The sequence below is a fragment of the Archocentrus centrarchus genome, chromosome 13 (genome assembly GCF_007364275.1).
Source record: "Archocentrus centrarchus isolate MPI-CPG fArcCen1 chromosome 13, fArcCen1, whole genome shotgun sequence".
Lineage (NCBI taxonomy): Eukaryota > Metazoa > Chordata > Actinopteri > Cichliformes > Cichlidae > Archocentrus > Archocentrus centrarchus.
This window is the reverse complement of record NC_044358.1, coordinates 28457290-28474098: the sequence shown is the minus strand read 5'-3', so window position 1 is coordinate 28474098 and position 16809 is coordinate 28457290. Positions and strand designations below refer to the sequence as shown.

General features: G+C 38.5%; 1 protein-coding gene across 1 annotated transcript in view; it reads right to left on the bottom strand.

The window, feature by feature from the left end:
• Positions 1–16809, bottom strand: part of LOC115790488 (cGMP-inhibited 3',5'-cyclic phosphodiesterase A-like) — a 28474-nt gene continuing 11665 nt past the window's right edge. Inside the window, 5 exon segments of the mRNA XM_030744292.1 lie at positions 1–6604; positions 8062–8320; positions 15439–15566; positions 15569–15582; positions 15950–16164. Coding sequence (XP_030600152.1) covers positions 6291–6604; positions 8062–8320; positions 15439–15566; positions 15569–15582; positions 15950–16164 — 930 coding nt within the window. The 3' untranslated portion in view covers positions 1–6290.

Genomic DNA, 16809 nt, shown 5'->3' with positions numbered 1-16809 from the left:
TGAAGCATTTATAAATCTTATTATTCAACAATATTCACATTACAACAACAACACTGCTCTGCTAGTGACAGGTTCTAATAATCCCAATATGTTGTATAGTTACTTTGTATTACATTATCAAGAGGCACTTCCAGTAAGTCTGGCAATAGAGGAGCTACAGTATTGTGTCTAAATTCCAAAACAGTAAAAATAAATATTTTTCTAAAAGTTTTTTTTGTCATATATACTTTTGAATCTGTACAGCATATATTTTTTATACAAAGTCAACCAATATATTGAAATAAAATGTCATATTTCACTTAAATACTGGTGAATCACACATTTTCTTCATCCTGTTGGTATTGCTACATGTGTTAAGTGCAAGATACTAAAGAGAATAAAAGAACTGAATCTGTGACGTGCCTGCTATAGTAGATAAAAACATACCAGTCTTGTTTAGCTTGCTTAAAGTTGTGGAGAAAAAAAAAAAAGAAGTTTGTTTTGGTTTCCTTTCTGACAAATGAGGAAAGCTAACGAATAAAACATTCAAACAATGTCTACATACATATATGGGAAAATGGTATGGCACAGGAGCAACAAACAATACAAAAAAAAAAAGAACTGTTTTTGGTTTGAATAAGAAAAAAAAAATGAACTAAAGAGCTTCAGTCTAACAACGGAACAGTTGGCCGGTTACATTGCTACTGGTGTCTGTTGACATGGCAGTGAAAGATTAACAGGCAGTTAACGTGCACATCACTGTGAGCTGTGGTATGCTAGATGGATACCAATAATTCTTGAGTTACTTTTATCTTCACAGAATAAAATATATATGCATATTCAGATATCCTCACCAGTATTGGAATAACACTGATGGAAAACATGCTCCTTTTAGGGCTTGTTTTGTGCAAATCACAAAAAAACACAATATTTAAAAAGGTTCTTTGGTTTGCACAAGCTCATCCAGTGTGTGCGCCTCCCCCCCCCTCCCCCCATTTAAAGGAAACTGGCTCATGCTGGCTCTTATAAACTGAAATAACTGCGTACTTTGAAGCCCTGCACTTTTTCATGTTTTCTAACCCATTTCTAATAATAATTACTATTATTAGAACACAAGTTATGACCGCCATGTGACTGCCTGGTACAAATCACTGGCCGGTGCCCCCGTGATGACCAAGAACAAAAAGCCGACTGATGATGTAAAATTTTTGTGTAAATTGAGAATTTTCATCTAATTCAAAGCAGTCAGAAATGATTTGGTCACAAAAATCATCCAGCTTCTTCGGCCATGCATGTCAGTAGTTTTCCATGTGTTGGCCTATTTACTACAAATCAGCCACGGCGTACACTTAAAATCACAGAGTGCAGCCGTGTTTTAAAAAACAGGCATTCTTTGGTTTCCTGTTATCGATTCCGTCTCAGTTGGCAATAGGTCATCATTCAGTTTTTGTTAAAATAATGCAGCAATTCACTTAAATGACACTAATAAAATATTAGCAGAAAACGTGAATACATTTTAAACCTCAAGAAAATTTCCAGAGTGTGCTAACAGATTTTTTTTTTAAATGTGCAGATATTAAACAAAACCAATGGCTGTAAATGCAGGAAAAAAACCTCCTAAAATATCAAAAATTTTAAAGCCTACATTTAAATATGGTTAGCAACTATTTAAGAATACATGATTTGTAGTGAAAAGCTAAAACATGCGAAAACACTTATGTGACCCTTTAATTTCACTGCATAAAGACTCAAAACCTCAAAACCAGTTCATCGCTCCCCTCCAGTTTACTCCCTAAAATGTTAAAAAGCAACACGCTGCAGTGTTTTGGATTGTTAAAAAAATAACAGGAAAATAAAATAGCTTCAAATTAAATCACAGCTTTGATTTAAGTCTCTTTGAAGTGTACACGGAGGGGCAAGATGGGGGAGATCAGAGGGAAATTCTCTTCTGACTGACCTGTTAAGCTTTACATTTCTGATATCACACAAAATTCAAGTGAAAACAAAATAAAGAAATGTGAAAGAGTCTGCAGTTCTCCAAACATAGAGGTGGAGAATGGGATCGTACAGGTGTGAAACATGAAATATCCAATGTAATATAATTCACATTAGATTACATGTGAGGTACTGATATACTGTATAGTGTATCAGGTATTTACAGTGCATGGAGCTCAAGCTCATTTGCATGTACTCAAGTTACTGCTGTTTATCAGACAGGAGGCTTGCAGTATTTTGTTGTAGTGAGGTGGGTAGATGTTTTTTTAAAACTCAAGTTTGAAAGCTTGCTCACCTAAAAGATGCTTTGACCTACAGTTGTGTTGCTCCGTTGTGTATCAGCTGGTGTCTACAGGTCATTTTTTACCTGCTATATGTAAAAACCTATCAGGACAAGCCAATGCAAAGAGAGGCTAGTGGAAGACGACTGGTCCAGGAAGTGACACATAAAGCCAAGAGAATGCTGCCTGACATGCTACAGATATGCAAATGCAGCTAGTGCTGCAGCATTTGCTACCAAGTACTTTTTCTTTTTCTTTTAATTGCCAAGCAACATTTTATTTTTATTTTTTGGCCAGGGATTCCTGTGTGATTTACACCAATGCTGAAGGTGGCTGTGCTTTGATTTGTGTATTTTGCGCCATAGTTTGTGACTCAAAACCCAATTAAGTTCTTCCTTCTTTGAGTTTTAGTAACAGCTACTGTAAATAAAAGACTTTAAACACCAAAGAGCTTTGAGCTTGAACTGAAACGTGAACAATAAGCCCAGGCTTTAGTTAGTGCAGCCTTCTTTTTTTTTCATAGTATTAAAAACAAGCTGAGCTACTGCATCCATTTGTAAGCACAGGGAATAATCAGTCAAGAGACTTATGCTGCACCATTTAGTCCTCCTTTGCACAATGGGCATTTTGATAACAGTGCAATGGATACAGCTGCATATTTACACAGTATTACCAGAGTATTAGCAAAACTAATTGAGTTAAGAAACTTCGTTACAATAGGACAAGTTCAGCCAGTAAAAATAAGCAAACAAGCCTGTTTGACAAATTGCTTAATAGATCCAGTCTATAACATCTGAATGCACAAAGTGTACACTTACCGGTAAATGTAATACTGCTCTTTATATTTCTGTCACAGTCTTTTTTTTTTTTTGATTTGAGGTTTGATTTCAGTGTTGCTGATTTTGTTTGAAAAGTTTTCCTCTCCGTTTCTTAACCTTGATGTCTCATCATTTCAGGTACAGGTGGAATTATCAATCCCCAGTTAGCATCTCACCTGTCACTTGTGACATCTGCAGTTTCAAATTGACCTGAATTGTACTTATGTGATAAATCTATCTGAAGCCTATTGCACAGGGTATGCAAGTGACCGACACTTCTGTATCTCTGCGGGTCTCTGCCATTTATACCTGCTTGGTTTGCATCATGTGGTTATATGTCTAGGGAGGCGCAGGGTTCAAGAAGGGCTTGCAGTTATGACAGAAGCACAGCACAGAACTATAAATCCACTGTTACAGGTCAGCAATGCTTAACTGGCTCTGAGCTGAAGTGCTATAGCTTATACAGTATAACAACATCCTACTCTGCTTTGGCTACCCATGTCTCCATCACCTCTTCAGTGAACCTCAAGTGTCAGGCAGGTTCCCAAAAAAGTGCTGCTCAAATAAATGTATCCTTGTTTACTTCGCAAATATGATAAAAGAAAAACAATTGCCCATTACACCCCACTGCATGAAGCGACTTAAGTAACCTAAATTCTTGAGATCTGAATCGACAAAGAGCCACTGTTGCTTTTCTGATGTCAGCTCAAATACACTGTGCTGCATATCCCTGTAATACGGTTTGGAGAATTGGATCATCACATGATTCTGAATCCAACCAAACTGGCTCATCTTCAAAGACTTATACCAGGAAGAATCTGCTGAATTGTGACAAAGATCTGAGACCCCTCTGACCTCTCATGAGCAGCTACAAGTAAAACTGAGAGGCTTCCTTCATTAATAAGCCTCATTACTGAGGCTATTCCCCCTTTTCACACTTTCCTACATTACTGCCAGTCTGAATCTCTGAGGACATCAAAGAAGAGCGCAAACACAACCAGCTAAACCTTTTTCAGTCACATACGTACCAGTCAAGAGTTTGGACATACTCAGCCATTCATATGAATCTGCAGGCCTCTGATCAGAACTTATTTCAATCTTCTGCTTAAGCTATAGCAAATCTCTTTATCTGTATTGTGTGAAATGTTTTTACCCTTTCTGCATCTTCTATTTGCTATCATTAAGGATCGATTACACTTACAAAATACTTTGATTTTAAAAAAGGAGGAAAACTACAGTATTTAGTAAATTCATATTAAACATTACATATTCACTGCTATGTATTTATTTATGTAGCTGGGGTTATTTTTAAGCTAGATTTGGTAACATAAGGGGGTTATTGTTTCCACTTAACTTTCTTTGGCTTATTATGGAAATAATGAAAAGACTTTACAGTGATGTTTGGTTTCTTCACATGTACAAGTATGTCTTTAAACCTTTTCTACAGTTTTTTTCTATGTCTCATTAAAGGTCACTACAAAATTGACCTTCTGGAAGATAGTCTTCAGGGTACAATATTTATAGACTCCTATGTGTAGCACAGAGAACACAGGCTTTTTGGCTTGAGAGGTCAAAGTGCATGCTATCATTTGTTTAAATGAGGCAATTTTGTGCAATGGCAGATGTTATTAAAATGGTGCTGGTACTGCTCTTGCTAAAAGGACTTCTAATTGGCCCAAAATGGTTTTAGGGTTAGGTGTACATCACTGCTTTTTGGCTTGGCACATTATACGTCAGGACTTTTAACTGCTTTTGCATTCATGCAGACTGAAGCTTTTTAACAGTGCTTGTTTGGAGAGGATGTATTTATTTAGCACGACAAAGAATAAACCCTGTGTGAAGGAATACCCCTGTGTGTACGGACTAGGTTCTACGCTTCCATGTATAGTTTTTTTGTGGGGGCACAGCACCTCCTGCATGGCAATAAGCTTCACAGTGTTGAAATGTCTTATTAACGTAAATCTTCTTGGGTGATTTGGAGCTGTGACTCAGCTCTGGCCTGGACCATGGTGGATTACTTTACTTTCTGAAACATTTGGCCTACATACCAGCCCATAAAATAGATTGGAGAGAAACAATATTTCTTGTCTCTAATGAATCTCCTAAAAACAAGTTGAGAGGTGGCATGAAAGTGGGCACAGATTATATTTGCCTGCAATAAGAAAACACGTTGCTACTGGTTTCTTTTTTTGTGAGTTAGTTGTAATGTGATTTATAGTATTATTCATTATCCTTCTGTGTTGTACAAAGAGAACCACACTTCGCTGGGGATGCACTGAAGTGACAACAAGGCAGAAGCAGAGACAATTAAAAGGATAAGGACAGCAGAGGTCCTTTTTGTTTCTGTATCTCTACGGGTCTCTGCCTTCCTGAGTTATGCAGCCTGGAAACGTGTAGGTGCGTTGAACTGATTAACAGAAGAAAGGGAGAAACGATTACTGACAAACATTGTTTGACAAGAACAAAACATTGTTTTGTATGTTTTTCCTTGAATGAGAATAAAGCTTTTTGTGTAAGAGTTCTTTGTTAAACTTCCTATCTGTTCTGAGCATGGAGTGTGTTTCTGCTATAGCACTGTGTGTGTGTGTATGTGTGTACAATGCGTGACCACTGGCTCTTTTTTTCAATCTCCTTCTGAAATTCACGTGGCAGAGCCTCAGTGGACACGGCTTTTCCCCCTAGCTTTAATCCCATTGTATTCACGGAAAAGGGGCCTGTTGCACATCCTCGAGCAGCTGCGTGGCTCCAAAGTGTGCTGATAGCATGGGAACTAAAGAGAGGAGTGTGGGAGGGGGTGGCATTGTGACAGTGTATTACTCACTGGTGGAGTGAATATGTGAATCAGCGTGGTTGGCCCATAGTGCAAGATGAGCAGTCTGGGTGAGGGTATAGTGCCAAATCCAAACTAAAACAAAGAGCAAAACAAACAAATACAGTCCATCTTCATTTTTCACTTTCAGTTTTCTCTTTTTTCCCCCTTTGTCACGTCATCTTTTGCTCATCTCACATCTCTTTCCTTGTCAGATGCACTGGGTATGTGTTATCCCTGTCCTCAACCCTGTTTTTGTTAGGCACATTTTACCCAAGACATCCTCTACAGTGTTGTGTCAAAGTGATGTGCTGGCTACCATATAAAGAGTTTATTTAGGAAAGAAAAAAATGTTTTAGACAACGTTCAGATTCCTGGTTTAAGAGGAGGTCAGAGTTCATAATTTCACTAAGGTTCTTCCTCTTTTTCTCCTGAAGTGTCTGATTGTGGAACGATTTCCTCTTCCTCTATAGCTGGCACCTCTTCCCTTTCATTAAGGCCATCAGTGGACTCCTCCTCTTTGCTCACTTGCTCCTCCTCTTCCTCATGAATGGCTGTTATTGGATCAGTGGGGTTACCAATACAGTTTGGATTCTCTTCCTGAGCCTCCGCCTGGGCTTCTGCAGCAAGCACTCTTTTCCACATTTCATGGTTTTCCAAAAGATGCTGCGTGATCTGGCAAAACACTTTCCTCCTGCTCGCCTTTTTGGCTTCTTGCCGCTCTGTGAGACACAAACTCAACAGTTAGAGAAGCTCTTAGGATGATACCTCTCTTAAAGAAATAGCAGATTTTGGAAAATGTGTTCATTTGCTTTCTTGCAAAGTTACATGAAAGGACTGATATTAAGTTTATGCATACCTCATGAGAAAGACATGGAACAGGAAAACAGTGAGTCTGGTTCTGTTCAGAGAACAGAGCACCTTTATAGCCAAGTAATTAACAATATGTTCTTTTCTGAAATGTGTGTAAAATGCTAAATTTAAGAAATCTCTGCTTTGCTGCAAGGTTATAAGTAGAAGTGTTTTATTAGGTTTTTTATTTTGGCGAGTTTGACTGGAATGCAAATGTAATCCTGCTATAAAGTGAAGCATTTGTAGAGCCATTTCTCATTTCTTTATACACCTGTGGCACTTTTTCCAATTCTTCATTCCCTATTTAGTGGTGAAATTCCGTTGCGGATACAAATGTTGGTGACTTTTGAGGGCAACATACGCTGAACGTGACACGTGAAACAAACGCAAACGGAGAGGGTAACAACGCATTTGCAGCAAAATGATGAAATGAAGATAATATATATATGTATAAAAATCTAAAGAACTGTGATTTACAGTAAATACTTTCTTCAACAACATATAGATGTTAATTATCACTGTATTTGTAATGACCTTTGTGCAAAGTTTCACTCAGATTGGCCCAACAATTAAGGAGGAGATAGTATACATAGAGACATAATATAATTTCATACCAAATATTGACTTTCAAGCTTGTTTAAATTGTACAAACTCTGTTTTTTGTACCGTATCTCTGTGCATGTCTGAACATCTTTCAGTAAATCACTGCAGTGAGGGGTGGCTCAACACTTTTGCACAGTACTGTAGTACTTAGTTACAAAAATGTAATGTGCATATTTTAAACGACGCTTTAAACCTTTTTATAGCTCCATTGTGATCTGTAAATTGAATTGTATGTTGCTCTTCTGCTCAAACCACCAAACATTTTAATACCACAGTTTGCCTCTTTCATATCTAGTGCCACATTAAGCTCCTGTGGGTCATATCAGATACTGCGATAACAACCAATGCGGCCACTTAGGCTGCAGCACTTGTTGTTGCAAGAAAGCAAATGAGAGTGACAACCATCTATCACATTAAAAATGTTTAATAATTGTGCTCTTATTGTTTTCTTTTTTTAATCTCCTTTTTTTTTTTTTTAAATCTATCACAGCTGTAGAAATTGGCTGCATTGAATGTCAATAAATAAAGTAAAACAGCACTTCTGAAGTCCTCTGCCTAATTATCTGACAGCCTGGCCTCTGTCCCACTAAGCGTCACAGCATGACATCATTCGCTCTTGCTCTCTCTCTCTCTCTTTGTCTGATCAAATACTCACAGAAACTACACAATGATAATGATAAGTTAGAGATTTCCTAAAACATGAATTATCAAGAGACTGACATACGGGAAATGTCAGAGCTTGTCGATGCATCCTCTTCTGCCAAATCCTCCTCCTCCTCCTCCTCTTCTTCTGTATCTTGTCCTTCCCGCTCTCCCTCAGATTTGTCAACCCAGTGTCCCGGCATAAGAGCAGCTGAGTCGTAAGAGGAGCAAAGTGGTCCCACTATGTGAGTAATGAATGATTCCTGTAGTTTGGCCAGCTGCGGAGCAGACCTATCCATGAATGGGCTGATGGGAAGGCCCAGGCTTGCTTCTTCATCACCCTAAAGGGGTACAAATGTGAATATGTGAGAATAACAGGAATTATTACATATAATTGATGAGATTTGATGAACAGTTTTTGCCTTAAAATGTGTATCTCTCTTCAAGAGATATACATTTTTTTAAATTAGCAGAGAACAAAGTTTTTTAGGATTCTGTTACTGCATAAAAGTCAGTATGAACAGCCAACATCTAATCTTATCAAATATTGTGGTTGGTCTTTTTTTTTTTTTTTTTTTTTTATTAATGAGCAACAAAGCCTGTCAAAGAAAATAAAAAAGTAGAGCATTACACAGTATAAACAAATGCCTATATTAATGGTAAGCTCAATGGTAAACTCAGCTATGCATCTAGTATAACACAAGTGGCAAGCACAGAAAGTTACAGATATGCTGCCTCTGGGCACAGTCTCTGGAAAGTAGGTCAAGAAGACTACAAACAGAAAAACATCAGTTCAAACTATGGCCAATCTGTACGTAGGTATCAGTCATCCAGATGAGACTGTCTGCAGAAATTTTCCAGAGTAATGGTGACTGTGATCTTTCCATTTGTACCCACACGGTCACCACCAGTAAATACAGACATGAATCTAATTATCTTTGCTGTGTATGTATAGGCTAGGTGCATGACTCCCCGCAATACATCAGATAAACTGTAATTACATTTGTTTAAGGATTCATCTGTGTAACAGTCATATACTGTAAACGGAGGCCACACAAAGACAAACCAAAGTGGAACCATATCTACCCCTGTTTATCTTGTGGTTTGTGTTCCATTACCCTTGACCACACAGCTCGTATTGTATTTTAATACATTGTGACAGTCCTGTATTGTGCTTTTATGTTTGTTATATGATGTTAGGGCTTTCAAAGCTATTCACCAGGAGGACAGAGGGCCAAGAGCTCCAATTGCTATGGCAACCAGAAACCTGGATGGCGTCAGTGCACAGCACCAGTGTGTGTGTGTGTGTGTGTGTGTGTGTGTGTGTGTGTGTGTGTGTGTGTATTTATAGACACAGAGAAACTTTGTTATAAGTGAAAATTTCTAAGGTTTAGAATATTAAAGTGGTGCATTGCAGAGCATGATGAAAATATGTGTGTGTGTGTGTGTGTGGTGTGTGTGTGTGTGTGTGTGTGTGTGTGTGTGTGTGTGTGTGTGTGCGTGTGCGTGCATTTATAGCTCTGCTGACTCTGATGTCACAGAGAGCCTCGTTCCATCTGTGATCTTCCTCTGTGCGACTGTGAATGAGTGCTGTCAAAGGATGGCACATTTAGGTCATCCGTCTCCCCTCTATGAAAGCAAAACATGTGCATACGCTCTCTCTCTCGCCACCCTGTCTCTCACCCCCACCCCCCGGGATGCTGTCGCTCAAAGGACTTACATAATCCTCAAAGTTTTTTTAAGACAACTGAGCCAAAGCTTCCAGAGGAACACCAGAATGCAAAGCAGCAGACATGAGAGGCATGTCGCTTTCCTCGGGAATCAGCAAAGTTCAGATTAGAGGGTTCTCGCTGCTGAACGCTGTTCTGATATACTTTATTTGCACGTTCCCTTCATTAAAAAGGATTAAATGGATGATTCACGGGCTGATACTTTGGTGGTAAGTTTGGTGGCTGTCAAAGCAACCTTGTGATAACAAGTTTCTGTCACAGCCTGTATGCCTAACATAAAGACCTGTTTTGAGAGGGATTTATATTGTGAGTACCACTGAGGGAAGAAAAAAAAAAAAAGCTTAAGAGCTTCAAATTAGTGCTATTCTGCTTTTACATAAGCTTTGCTTGTGATCTTTATGGTCTTGAGAGTTTAAGGCAGGATTTGTTGCCAGGCATCTGTCTACAGTGGCCTGTAATAAATTCAGGAGCTAGTAGGCAAGTGTTTTCAATATTCAATTATTGTCAGAGGGAACATGCAGTTACACATATAAAACCTTACAGAAAGGTCCTTGGGGAAAGAAATTAAAACCCTGTCATGCATATTGGAATTTTGGACAATTCCAATTTTCTGTCACCTCTATATCGTCACTCCCCCGCTTTCCTTTATTTACTGTCTTGTTACTTTGTGTGGTCAAAATAACAAGTTTTCTCATTTCTCGTCTTCTCTGTCCTGGTGCCTGTGACCTTGACAGGAATCTCAGTAATCAGTACAAATCATAGTAGGAGGAGGAATCTACAGATAAGTGCTCATTTGTATCCATAGGTTATTTTAGGTACTGTTTGGTTCACCACGTGTGCATGTTTGATTAAAAAAAAAAAAAGTATATCTTGTCACATTGTGGTATGCTGTCAGTTTATTTAAAAGAAGCCCTAAATATTGAAATTGTCAACATCCCTGCTATGCTTGAATGACATCAGAAATAATAAAACACAGCAGTAGTCGGTTTATACCAAAACTATTTATGATGCCGCTATGCCAAACTTCATATTTAATTGACATCAATTTAAATCAGACTCTGAAGGCAGGATGTCTCACTTAGTTAAATGCCTGTTGTCTTGACTGCTCTGTCCTCATCTCTCTTCATCGCCTCCTCTACTTGCATCACTGGTGGGAGGGCCTTAAATGATGTGAGAGGATTTCAAGGAAAGGAATGGTGTATGTATTAATAAAGATTTTAGGAATCAGGAAGGTTTCCAGGAATTCTTAGTGTTTCTTGAGTTTTATGTCTTGCCTTTTTCTTTGTATTTCTTCATTCATTTTGTTCTGTATGCCCTCTGACCTACATTCTTTGCATTTATTATACAGTTCTAGTGGCTCCTGTATATATTTAGTCCCTTGGATTTTAGAAGTTTAAAAACCTTCTTTATTTTTTGATGCTTTATTTTCTAGCCTTGTTATTGACCTTCATTTGTATATACGATATGTTGAGTCTTTAGTTATTGTTAGTTTTATTTACTGTGACTCTCAGGTTGTATTTAGTTAGCTCTCTTTTGTGTGCCCATTGTCTGCTCCTCCTTCTGTCTTGTCTCTGTTCATCCTTTGTCTTTCAGTGTTTTCCTGTCAAGTCCTTCTGTTTATTCTTTTTTCCCCTGTTTAGTTCTCTGTCTTCCTGGTTTTGTTTGGTGGTTTGTCTTTTATCTCTTGTCCTTTGTATTTAGTTTACTTCTCTTGTCTCGTCATCCTGATTAGTTTCAGTTTTGTTTACTATCCACCTGTTTCCCTTCCTAATTACCTCTTGTATATCTTGGCTCAGTCTTCCTTTGTCCTTTGTCACATTGTCTGCATAAGTTGTGGGTTCTCTCACTCTGAATTCCCAGTGTTTTCTAGTATTCCTAGTTATCTGATTTTTGCATTCCCTGGCTGACTTTTTGGACTTAAGTTCCCCTGAGTAACCTGCACAAATGTGTTGCAGGTTTGTTTGACTCCTGCCTCCTGTGTCTTGCATTTGGGTCTACAAAATACTTTCACATAGCGAAACATGACACTGTTTTTTTGGATTTGTGCCTCTTGCCATGTTGACCAACCTCCAGTGTTCTGCAGTCTTCTTGTTGTTGCTGTGACCTGACAAACCACCGTATCACCGTGCTGCCCTATACAGTCTGGATTTTGAATGTAAAATATTTTTCTGTATAACTATTCTGTCTGCAGTGTCTAGGATATGCTTGTACTTTGTTGCACAAGTTAGACTTCAGCAAAATATCCAGTCTGATCACATTAGCTAAGTTTTATTGTGTTAAACCCTTACTGTTAATTTAGTCAAATGTCGGATTTGATTTGATTATGTTACTTTTTAAGTTAAATTTACAGATTTAAGTAAATGTAGTGTCAAGTTGTATTTATAAAACAACCCAGCCCCATAATCTCCCCTCCACCAACTTTACACTTGATTCAATTCAATTCAATTCACTTAGTGATGTGATTGTAAGGCTTGGATGCAGCTGCTTGGCGATGGAAACCCATTCCATGAAGCTCTCTACACACTGTTTCTTGAGCTAATCTGAAGGTCACATTACATTTGGAGGTCTGTAGCGATTAACTCTGCAGAAAGTTAGTGACCTCTGTACACTATGCACCTCAGCATCTGCTGACCCCGCTCTGTCAATTTACGTAGCGTACCACTTTGTGGCTGAGTTGCTGTCATTCCCAATGGCTTCCAGTTTGTTATAATGCCACAAACAGTTGACTGTGGAATATTTAGTAGCGAGGAAATTTCATGACTAAACTTGTTGCATAGGTGGCATCCTATCATGGTACCACGCTGGAATTCAGTGAGCTCATGAGAGTGGCCCATTCTTTATAACAAATGTTTGTAGAAGCAGTCACCATGCCTAGTTGCTTGGTTTTATAAACCTGTGGCCATGAAAGTGATTGAAACACCTGAATTCAACCCTAGTGCAAGGGGCTACATGAAGAGGATGTGGGACCTATGGGTTCTCAACACCCAATATCTAGACTAAAACTCAAACAACTAGTAGCTCAGTGTTCCAACATCCACAAGAAGCAACTGCTATCTCAACTAGAGTTTGACAAAAGTACAACACAAATGCTACAGCAAGGGAGAGCCAGGATCAGGGGGGAGATATCATAATTTCCACACTCTGAGATTGGGTACCAGCCCCAAGAACAGCTGGTATGTTGAATGCAGAACAGCTGACCTGAAAGATAAGATGATGGCTAAGCTGAAACCTGGACCCTCCGTGGTCGATTACCAAGACTATATGAAGTACCCTCTGAAAGTCTACTTGAAGATGTGAATTCACCACTATGGACAATCCCTACTGCGACCATCACTGAAACCAACCAGCTGATCTATACCACGGCAGCAGTGATCCTTGAGATGCTTGTATATAAGATTAACAGCCACAAGGAGCAGTACCCTCCAAGGAGAAGGAGACTAGAGGCCAAGATCAAGGCAGCACAGAGGGCATTTAGCCAGCTATCAGAGCTTCAGAAAGGGGTGATGAAGAAAGGGGTGACTAACAAGTACAACAAGTAGAAATGTCAAGCAAAGACTCACAGCCATGACTAACTGCTTGAAGAGGTATACCAGAGACATAGAAGTAAGGAGAATAAACCAGATGTTCTCCACTGAACCATGCAAGGTATACTCTCAGTGGCAGGGAAACAATATGTGAACAGGACCCTAAGGACCCTTCATCAGGAACTCAGTGGGGATGTGGAGAACAACGCTTGAGGCCAACTTCAAGCCAACTGCACAAGTGTGGATTTTACTAAGGAGATGCTCTGCCCCACTGCTGTTCTGCACAGGCCTGAACCCCCTCAGCCAGATCAACACTGGCTACGGATACCGACTACAGAATGAGCAAACATCAGCCATCTCCTCTACATGGATGACATCAAGCCATATGCCAGGAGTGAACGAGACAATCAATTCACCGATTCACACCACTAAGATCTACAGCAGGGGTCTTCAACTCCAGGCCTCGAGAGCTGGAGTTCCTGCAGGTTTTAGATGTGTCTCTGCTTCAACACACCTGAGTCAAATATAGAAGTCATTAGCAGGACACTGGAGAACTTGACTGCATACGGAGGAGGTAATTCAGCCATTTGTTTCAGGTGTGTTGGATCGGGAACACATCTAAATCTGCAGGATACTGGCTCTCGAGGCCTGGAGTTGAAGACCCCTGATTTACAGCAATGACGTCAGAATGTCATTGCTCTCAAAGATTCTTGAAAGAGTAGTTGTAAAACAGCTAACTGATCATCTGCAGAGGAACGGTTTTATTTGAAGAGTTTCAGTCAGGTTTCAGAATTCATCACAGTACAGAAACAGCATTAGTGAAGGTTACAAATGATCTTCTTACAGCCTCTGACTCATCTCTGTTCTTGTCCTGTTGGACCTCAGTGCAGCTTTTGATACTGTTGACCATAACATTTTATTAAAGAGGTTAGAGCATGCCATAGGTATTAAAGGTACTGCACTGCAGTGGTTTGAATCATATTTATCTAATAGACTCCAATTGTTCGTGGTAAATGGGGAGTCTTCTTCACACACTAAGGTTAATTATGGAGTTCCACAGGGTTCTGTGCTAGGACCAATTTTATTTACATTATACATGCTTCCCTTAGGCAGTATTATTAGAAAGCACTGCATCAATTTTCATTGTTATGCAGATGATACTCAGTTTTACCTATCAATGAAGCCAGATGACACACATCAATTAGTTAAACTGCAGGAATGTCTTAAAGACATTAAGGCCTGAATGACCTCTAATTTCCTGCTTCTAAATTCAGATCAAACTGAAGTTCTTGTACTCTGCCCCACAAATCTTAGAAACATGGTGTCAAACCAGATACTTACTCTGGATGGCAGTACTTTGGTTAGTACTTTTATTGTTATGCTCAATAAACAAGGTCAGGTAAATAAAGATGTTTTTTGTTGTTTGTTTGTGTGTATATTGGTCTTTCAAGCATTAATAATATTCCACAACTTTTCATAAATGTTTAATTTTGTGTGTGTATAATGACTAATTCTGAAGAAAAAGCATTTACATTTACACTCTTTATATTTCAGTCGACTGAATCGACTGTAGATTTAGCAGACTATATTCATACACTAATTAGTCGACTAAAACTAGACTAAATCTAAAACTATTCAGAGTACTAAACTAAATTACATTTTCATCAAAAGACTATGACTAAAACTAAACCAAAGTTTGCTGTCAAAATTAACACTGGTAGTCGGATGGTAACAAAAAGAGGGAAGGTAGTCAGAACTTAACCAAATACAAAACTAGTGAGAAAACAGTCGGAAAAAAGGAGGGAAATATCAGTGGCCTCCACCTGTAAAATCAGTCCTGTTTTGGGGGTTGTCTCATTGTTGCTCCTCTAGTGCATCAAAACAGCTGAAACTGATTAACAACCCCCTCTTCTACCTAATTGACCATAATTGCCTTGATGGTATACTTTGATTAAAAAGTGCTCCTTTAATTTTTTTGAGTGCTGTATATGCACCAATCAATAGGTCTCAATGGGTCATGGCTGTTTTTGGCAGCAAAAGGGGGACCAGCACAAAATTAGGCAGGTGGTCATAAGGTTATGCCTGATTGGTGTATAATGGGTATAATCCAGTTCTTGTTGTGCTTTGTTCTTTTGATCCAAATGCTAATAACTTAAAAAGCAACTTTTTTTTTCTTCTTTTTTAAGAGAATTTTAATGAACATACTTGTTCATAGAACTCATTGACGATCCCTTCCGTCCATTGTAGGTGCAGCTCTTTACACTTCAGTGGTCCGTTGACATCAGCCAGCTTGATGCACATCTGGCACACCAGCAGTCGATCATTCTCATTGTCCAATCAATACAGACACTCCCTCATCCCCTACCTAAGAAAGATGTTTGTCAAAACAAAATTGTTAAAAGGTTGATGGACCTTGCATTTAGGACAATATAAAAGAAAAGATATTCTCTATTATTGCAGGAAGTGACCCTTATGGAAAGAATGGAAAAAGCCTGTAGGAAATGTTTCTGTTTTAAATGTACTGTCACAAGGCTTATGAAGTAATACATAAGCACTTACTATTGGAGAACACTGCAACTTTTTTGTGTTTTCTTTTCCTGTGAGTAGCAAAATATTAACCAATAGCCGTGGAAAGGTTACTAACAAATATTTTAATTTCAGATGGATAATGGATACCCTTTTTTTTTTTTTTTTTTTTTTTAACCAGTTATGTAACACATTTGATTACCTTGCATAAACTCTGCGAAGGAAGTCAAAGTGCTTTTTGAGGTCAGTGGCCAGGATAGCTTCAATGACTAGGAAGCGGAAGCGCTTGAACTCCACGTGTTCAAGGTTAACCAGGAAGTTATATTCAGATCGAGACATAAAGAGGTTCCAAGCCGCAGCCGCATGATGGTTTTCCAAGACTGATCTGTCGTTGTAGAGAAGAGCCTAAAGTGGAAGAGGAGAAAGTTCAATTAATATTCAAGATCCATATTCAGTGAAAAACCTAGAAGAGTCACTCACTTACTAAACCATATTTAATATTTCATGTCACTGTTTAATGTATGATTTGGTATGCAAAAATCTGAAAAAAAATAGCTCAACACATGAATCAAACCTTTGACAAGAGCCTTCTTCTTTTTACCATAATGTTGCCTAAAACCTACAGTGCATAACTTCGGTTTCAGTTTTAACTACTAGATTAACTAAATTAATTTAATGTCCTGTTGGCTGTATGTTGGCATTTGTATTTGGTTCATTTAAAGCTCTTTAGCAATAGTACTCATATCTGAGCATTATGAAAGTTTACATTCACACCATTTATATTCTTGTAACAACATTTGAACTCACAGGATAAGCAGCCTTATTCATATTAATTGAAAGCTCAACAAGCACATTTTAGTCCAAATTGCAGTTAATGTGACAGCTTACATTACTCTTTATCCCATCATAATTACATCAAAATTGTTATAAAGGTTTGCACTGCTGCTTTAGGCTCATTTAGGCTCGCTGCTTATCAACGCTATAGATGATTTCATCAACATAAACTTGTTGTCATTTAATTTTGTGAGCTTATCAACCTTAAAATATTAA